The 8,645-nt window shown below is 45.4% G+C and overlaps 1 protein-coding gene across 1 annotated transcript in view; it reads left to right on the plus strand.

Annotated features, from left to right (window-relative positions):
* Window positions 1-8,645, plus strand: part of ARHGEF26 (Rho guanine nucleotide exchange factor 26) — a 245,555-nt gene that overhangs the window by 224,320 nt on the left and 12,590 nt on the right. The window contains exon 12 of the mRNA XM_019503171.1: window positions 7,465-7,674. Coding sequence (XP_019358716.1) covers window positions 7,465-7,674 — 210 coding nt within the window. The remainder of the gene's footprint in view (window positions 1-7,464; window positions 7,675-8,645) is intronic.

Below are 8,645 nucleotides of genomic sequence, written 5' to 3' on the forward strand. Positions count from 1 at the left end.
GTAAAATGGGTAAGATCAATTTCTACAAGAATCCGTTCTTTTTATATCATTGCCACTTAGGGTTATTTAGTCTGGAGAAGAGAAGACCAGTGTGGGATTTGAACAGTCTTCACACACCTGAAGGGCAATTATAGAGAGGATGGGCTTTTCTCTTTGGCCACAGGGGACAAGACTAGGAACAATAGCCTCAGGATGGAGCAGAGGAAATTTAGGTTGGAGATTAGAAGGGACTGTTGCACTATGAGGGTAGTTTGGCATTGGAACAGGATGCCTAGAGAAGCCTGTGGAATCTCCATCCTTGGAAATTTTCAAGAGCATGTTAGACAGACAGTTGGTCTGGATGGTTTAGTCATCAATGATCCTGCCTGGCCAGGGGCTGGACTAGATAACCGTGTTAGGTCCTTTCCAGCCCTACTTTTGCATGATCCTTTGTCTCCTTTTATCTAGAGACATTTTCTTGTATAGACTTTAGCTACTAAAAAGTGGACAAGTAGCTTCTTTAAAGAGTCAGAAAAATGAAGTACAGCATTTCTGAATATAGCTCTACAGTTCCCATTGTATCCCCTAGGACAGTGGTGCTCAACTCTTTTGTCAATGGGACTGGATGGGCAGTGGCCTGTACTTCCGTGGGCAGGATCCAGCTGGTGGACCCAATTTGGCACCTGTGGTGTAGGCAGAGGGGCCTCATCTGGAGGGAGGAGTCCCACCCCAACCTGGTAGCACTGGAAAGGGGGGCTTGGCCCAGCCTGAACCTGACCCAGCAAGGGAACAAGGGGGCATGCTCTGATCCCATGGAAGGAAGGGAGCCTGACCCAGTCCCAACCTGGCCAGGTGGGGGATGAGGGAAAAGGAGCATAGCCTGGCCCCAACGTCGCTAGGTAGAGGGAGTGGGGCATAGCCCGGACCTGAACCAGCTGCACAGGGGAAAGGATTGAGGCTCAGCCACACAAAGAAAGGGGGGGCGGCTCTGACTAACTGTGCAGAGTTTGGGATTTTGGCAGTAGGGAGGGTGGTGGCATTAACTGCCATTGCTCCTCCACTGTCAAATTTCCTGGTCCATGCGAAGCCACTAGCACCCCTGCCCTAGAATGACTAGATTTTAAAGCAACAATTTTAATCATGATTGAAATGATCAAGCAGGAAGCCTGGATGAAAATAAGTATAGTTAATGCATTATTAAACATAGCACAACATTATTATAAAATACTCATGCTTTTACCAGTTTGAACAGCAGGACCTGAATTTTTTCACTATTATTTTATCATCATCATCATCATCAAGAGGCAGCAAATTGACACCTTATTTTAGCAAATCCCTTATTTTAATAAACTTTCTTCCTCATTCCATGGGGGTTTATTATAATGTGAGTGTAAAATAACTCTTAATATTAATTATTAATATTTTCCATTTATACTTGAGAGGTTGTTTCTTATTACTTAGTAACTATGATAATATGTTTATGTACAACCAGCTATAGCTTTTGCCCTAATTCTTAGTATTGCCTTCTTTTTTTTGCTACCCAAGAGGATATTTATTTTAAGCGATTATATAACTTTGTATACTCAGGTCCTGAATTCTATATTTTTATTCTGTTAGCAAATAATGAGTCACATATGCCCTGTCTGAAATGATCTAGTTGGGATGGGCCTGCTTTGAGCAGGGGGTTGGCCTCACTAGATGGTCTTTTTAGGTCCCTTCCAACCCTAACTTTCTATGATTCTATTATTCTTAATTGCTAGTTGATTTCTTTTTTCCCCCATGATTTATGCCAAGTTTTATTGGGATGGAAATTCAGATTCAATTAAAATATACAAAAACACCATTTAAAACTGTTTTATTTAGTGAAATAAAACTACTGTACCTTGAGTATGCCAAATACATAAGGGAAGAAAGGAAGTTTAAGAAAACACCTCTTTCATTTAAAACATCTAACTAATTTCATAAAAGATGAATTACCAGTAGTTAGAAAATGTATTTGATTGTCCCTAGTTAGCCATATCATTCAGAATTGTAACTGGTAGATATCCTCTTCCACCTCATTTTTAACCATGACTGTGAAAGAACAACAAGTTTTCCTTCTGACCCTCCTCATCCTACCCTAGCCTCAACTCACAGCTTTGAATGAACTACTGAGCTGGAACCAACTGAAGAAATTGAAAAATATATCTCTGCTAACTTAACATCCCAATGCATTTTTTCAGACAATTACTTTTGAGAGTTCACTGTTCTGACTTTCTTTAAAAGAGGCAGAAAATATGTATCATTTGAATATTATGTTATGTATTTATTTTAATAGATCATAGTAAGTTTAAGCCATAATTAGGTTTTCATAACTTCAGTTTTAATTTTAAATGGCTTTATTTTTAAAATTATATTTAAATTTGACTTTTATATTCAATTTAACTTTTCTATCCATAAGTCCCTGCTCTGTCTCTCTGGATAGAGTTTTTTAGAGAATGATGAATCAGTTGGCCACCCACTTTCAGGAGGGCTAAATGAAGGAAGCAGTTTGAAATTAAACAGAACAGCTATAAAACCCAGCATTATTATTGTGTTCTACTGATATTTAATTGCTACCTAAAGGGTGCATCTACATGTGGCGCTATGGTGACGTTGTTACTGAGACATGATTTAATACTTCCTTTTAGAAGTATTAAATCGCAGTGCGGTAACAGCCTGTACTGTACCATACTGCGCCGTACATGCGGCCAATAGTTATTTGTAGCAGCTAGCTTGTTATAGCAGCGCGCTATACCAGGGGAGTGAATCCCTATGGCGAAGTAGCTGCTAGTCATGTGTAGATACTCACAGATACTTTGTCACTGTAACGCATTATTACAGTGATGTAGCGTCACATGTCAATGCACCCGAACAGCATCTTATGGGTTCTCTGGTAAACCCAGCTGGTGATTGCCTTCTGTCTGAAATGTGTGGGTTGATTGCACTTGCCAGCAAATACTCATTAGTCTGAATTAAAAGAATTTCTTACTGCACAGTCTCAAAAACAAAAAAGAAATATGTGAATCTCTGTTCAGTAGATAAATTATGGTATTTTTGTTTCTCTTCCATCATACTATTGAAAGAACATATATTTGAAAAATTATGCTTTTAGCAGTGAGGACCTTGTCACATTTTACAAATAAATGTAGTGGATGATATGGGTAAAGCTATAATTTCAAAAAGTACCTTGCATTAACAAACAGCTGGTAAACTTGCAAACATATGTAAGACAATTATGGGAAATAAACTCATAAGCATTTTAGCAAATGGAAGAAGATTTTCAGACTGTTCTTTACTAGCTGAGCAGTTTTGCTTCTGAACTTCATGATGCAGATCCTTTCTCATGCTCCTTTAAAGTATATTTGGGTAAACATTTTAAAGATTTGGAAATGTCATTAAGATTACCTTCTGCTTGAAAGGACTCTTGCAATATTGGCTTACAGTAATTGTGCCTTAATAAGTTCAGGAAAAAAACAACAAACAAAAAAACACTATGAATTCACAGGTTGGCGTGTTGAGACCTACTTCTTAACATATTTGATGGTTCTACAGTTCAAGCACCCATTGTAATACATAAATGTTACTGGAGTGAGGGCTGGAAGGGTTGAAGTAACTGTTCAGTAACAGTATATGACATCATTATATATAACAAAATCTTATTAGATTTCCTTCTGCAACAGATGAAGATGCAGAAATGAGCAATTTTAGTTAACATTGTTTGAGACATTTAGGAAGATGAATGAATAGGCTGTTTATGAGGGTATGGCAAGATCTTAAAAAGTCTGATTGTGTGTGGGTAGACAAGGTTCTTTGGGTAAATGTGGTATCTTTTATTAGACCAACTAAATAGAAAAAATGTTCTTTGAAAACTTTTGGGCACAAACACCCTTCTATAGGCATAGGGAGAGTCTGCTGTTGTTTTGTGTTTTCCTGGATTGAATAGAAGCCAATATGCAAAATGCAGGTCTGTGAAAATGCAGATGTGTGGCACTGAGGATCAGAGGCCATGGGAGACAATAGGTGTGAGACAGGTAGGTGGGGGGGTAGGGGGAATGTTGACCTGGTGATAGAATAAAGCCGGTAAAATGTAGAGAGTTTGCCTGGGGTTATCAGATGGCAGGCAGGCAATGATGTGCCATAAAGCCAATGTCTTTAGTTAGTCCATAATTTTGTATCCAGTAGATTTATGAAGTGAAGTCCGTAGGCTCGTCTATAAAAGGTGTTTATGTGGGTAAAATTAGTGATCTACAAAAAAGTGTCATTTTTTTAAAAATGTTTTTTCATTACATACATAGTGGGGTTTTTTGTGGCAGAGGTCTATTTTGGTAACCTAAATGGAAGTAATGCTGGAATTTACAAATATAGTCAAGCTCTCTTACATGCCCTGTTAACCCTCAAGAATACTGAAGAGTAGTACCAATGGTCATCAATTACTTGTTCTCTCTTTTGTAATGAAGGGGCTAGTGTGTATATGCACTACTACTCTCTACTGTGTGAAATATCAGAACTTCTTGTGTCTGTGCTTGTGCTGAGCTACTGTGACCTCATCCTTACGTGGCCAACTAGAGGCCCTGAGTTCTTCTGTTTCCTGTACCAAATGTGTATGGTTGACTAGCAACTGTGTAGGCAGCTATTTTGCTCAGCATTGTCCTCCATTCTACACATTAATATGCATGTGAAGGAGAAGTGATGCTTTTAACATAGCTTTACAAATAGTTTCCTCTGGTGATGTGTCACCGGAGGAGAGGACCTTGGGCCTTCAATACCCCACCTGCCCTGTCCCCCTTGCCAGCTGCTGAATCCAATGGCAGCTTGGGGAGCCCATGCCAGGAGTTGGCCTTGGGGAGCCCTGGCCAGGGGAGCCTTGGCCAGCCCTAGGGCTGCCTCACCCTTGGCACAGACCCGAGCATGAGGAGCAGCCAGCCATGCCACTGCTAGCCACCAGAAGAGCCAGCTCATCCCTGGGGAGGGCAGGAGGTGCTGGCTGGGCACCGGTCCACTGCACACTACAGACACTGAACTCAGCCAGATGCTGTCACCGATGGGGAGGCCCATGCCAAGGCACCAGCCCTGGTAAGTCCCACACTGGAAAGGGCCCCTGCAGTTCCCACCCCTGTCTCTGTCTCTGGTCCCAGCTCTGACCCCTGTTTCTGCTCCCTGCCTGCAGTCCCCTTGCCCTGGGTCTGTCCCCCACCCCCACTACAGCACACAGGCAGGTGGGACACAATTCAGAACTTTATTGAGCAGTCCGTATCCCCACAGCTGGGCAGGCATGAGCCTCTCACACACCAAGGATGGCATCAATGCTGGGGGCAATGTCCTCCTCCACAGCAGGGGGCAGGGATATGTAGTACTGCAAGAGGTAGCCCTCCAGGCAGCAGCAGAGGTTGTGGGGCAGCCCAGGCTTGCCTCCTGTGTTATTGTAGCTCAAGATCCCAAACCAGGAGTGCAGGTGTGTTCAGGGCACCAGGAGGATCCTGGTATCATCATCAGCAGGGCATAGTGGCTCAGACACCCCTCAGCCTGCACAAACAGCTCATCATGCACTGCTTGGGATACACACAGCAGGGGCATGCTCAGGGTGCAGTAGCAGCAACGGAGGGGGGCAGCCTTGGCACAGCTTCTCAGAGAGGCCTTCTGTGGGGAGGGCAGAGGTACAGGCAGCCCCTCACCCCAGTTGTCAGGGAGTCCTGCACACTGGCACTGTGGGATGGGCAGCAATGCAGCAGAGTGGTTGGCCTGTGGGGTAGAGGCTGCAGAGTCTGGAGCCGTGGCAGCAGGTACTGTCAGCAGCCTGGTCTGGCACACCCTGGGAAGGGGGTAGGGGAGGCAGACTGCCTCCCCAGGGCAGCAAGGGAGGTTGGGAGGCTCAGCCAGTGGCCACCAGGATGCAGGCCTGCCCAGCCAGCTTACCATGATCCCTGGGCATGCATGTATAGCTGACTCCCAATCTGAGGCGAGGCAGCACACTGCCCCAATGCAGATTAGCTTATCTGTTCTGTCTCTTGCCTCTGCAAGGTCAACGTCTGGACCTGGGCGACAGCCTACCAGCCCCAGTGGGTGTTGCTTCAGGATTGCTGCCACCCACCGCTGGAGTGGTCCAGATGCGCCGGCTATGCCAGCAGTGAACCAGGGACTGAACTGTGCTGCTCCAGCTGCTTATGGTGGTGGCAGAGTGGGAGGTGTGGAAGCAGGTCTGGCGGGCAGAGGACATCACCCAGGCAGTGATGTGGGACAGAGCACAGCAAGACCACTGGCCCACATGAAGGCCCTGGAGCAGGAGTTCCTCGAGCAGCTCCAGCAGCAAGGGGACACTGACTGCCAGGCCTTATACATCTCCCTGCTCCCTGGCCCCTGCCTATGGGTCTACAGGGCCCCTGGGTCCCACCTGCTGCCCTGCAGAGGCCCCTGCCTGGCCCTGGGAGGAGGTTCTACAGTGCCTTCTGCCCACCAGAACCACTGGCCCAGCCTCCACCCCAGACCTGCTGCCACCCTCCTGGGCCCAGCCCCACCACTCTCCCCCAAACCACACAGCCAAAGACCCAGCCCCACATGAAGCTGCGACCCACTGGGGTAGCCACAGGCCCTGGACCCATGGAGGAACATCCAGGGGCAGGGGTGCTGGGCACCTGCCCTGGGGCTCTTCCCCCTAAGGCCCCCCACAAAGCCCCCCACTCTGGGCTTGACAAGCCAAGATATTGTAAATAGTTTGCAATATGTATTTAGTTTGCCTCTTGTAAATGGATTTTTATTGTTGGTGGGTGGGGAGGGTGGTGGAGGGGCACTGTTTGTTCGGTGGGGAGGGATGGATGTAGGAGTTTTGAGGGCAATAATTTTTTGTTTTGTTTCAGCCATGTGCATGTCCTAAGAGTGGTGCTGGAGGTTGGCAGAGGGTAGGGGGTGTGGGCAGCAGGGCAGGTGAGCTGGAGTGGGGAGTGCAGAAGGAGGAGGTCAGGCAGGGCCTCCTGCACTCAGTGCCCTGGCCCCCGCTGGTGGGTGCATGGCTCTTCTGGGGCCTGGGTGGGGGGCAGCCTGCTGGGGCCAGCAGGGCCAGCACCATGGCCAACAACAGTGCAGGGTGCTGGTCATTGCTGGCAGGGGCCAGGCTGGAGTAATGGGGTGCTGGGCACTGCTGGCAGGGGCAGGGGCCACCCTGGCATGGGGAGGTAGTGTGGGCAAGGAGGGAGCTGCCGCATGCTGCCCCAGTGCTAGGCATGTGGTTCCTGTGCAGGGAAGGGTCTGACTAGGGATCAGAGCTTTCAAGATGGCTGCCAGGTAGTTTCTGAAAAATATTTGCTGTAGGGGTGAAAGTGTCAAAATCCTTATGTGGTACAGAACACTGCTGAAAATGGGCTGTAGTAGTCAGTCTGTTTCTGGACACTTGTAGTGGAGAATTATTCACTTTGAAGATAAGTGTGTGGCTTTCTTTATTTCACACAGAGTACTATTCCTTTTGTTTTGCAGTGAAGAGAGCTACAGTGTTACAGCCTATTCCTTAAAGGACCAGCTGTTGGTTGAACAGTGTGACAATGAAGAACTGAATTCCTCTCCTGTAAAAAACAGTTCAACTATGTTGTATTCACGGCAGAACTCTGCAAGTCACCTCTTCAGATTAACTATCCTTAGTAATCATGCAGGAGAAAAGGTGGAGATGCTACTCGGGACTGAGAATCAGTAAGTAGATTGTTGTTTCCTTAACTCGCTTTCTCCATTCTACAATTTTAAACATTTTTCCTTCTAGCCAAAGTACAAGACCATCAAGTCTTTTGGACCTATTCTATCATTTGTTCAGTGAGTTGAAAAGCTAGAGTTGAGTCTTAGCCCAATATCTCGATAACACAACTCATGGTCAGTGCCCAAAGAACTAGTACTAATAATTGATTGTAGACTCAAGTATCTCTTTCATGGCAGTAGAAAATACTGCACTTTAGCCTTAAAGGTTATTCTGTTCACCTGACAGTAGAAATAAGCTACTGCATTTTCAGTGGAAATAAGCTACTACATTTTCATTTTACATGAGTTTAAAGGATGTCGAGTATGTAATCTGCATTTTTTACATTTAGATTTTTAACTTTTTTTAAACCAAATGGCACTATGTTTCTGAGTCCTCCCTGCAGAGCTTCTTGGCAAAGTTACTCCCCTAGATGTTTAAGTTCTCTTCAGAGACAGCATCTGAGGCTAGTCAATCAGATCCTACTTGCCCTGAGTGGGGTCTTGAGAATGGAGCCATGTAAGGTCCTGTATCACAGTACACCTTGGCATCCAGGCTGCCTTAATCCAGCCATGCATGCTTATGGAGCTCTGCATGGCCCTGTTGCTCATCACCAGGGATCCTGGTTTTCTCTGATAAAAAAAAAGCACAAATTCTCTGATTAAATCCATGTTTTTTCTGTGATTAAAATGAAATGCCACTATACATATAGGTATCAGTTAAACACAATGTTTTATTATTATATTTCCAATTCTAAAGTGATTTGGAAGACTACTAGTGCATCTATCACTATAATTAAATAATAAAATAAGCCTATAAATCTTGGTATTTGATTTTGGGTTTCTTATCATGGAAAATCAGAGCTCCCCAAGTCCCCTTCATTCACCAGGATGTCGGTCCAGCTGCAGCTGCCCCCCCCCCCCCCTTTGTGGGG

This window comes from Gavialis gangeticus, unplaced genomic scaffold, assembly GCF_001723915.1.
Source record: "Gavialis gangeticus isolate Ggan-Ray unplaced genomic scaffold, GavGan_comp1, whole genome shotgun sequence".
NCBI lineage: Eukaryota > Metazoa > Chordata > Crocodylia > Gavialidae > Gavialis > Gavialis gangeticus.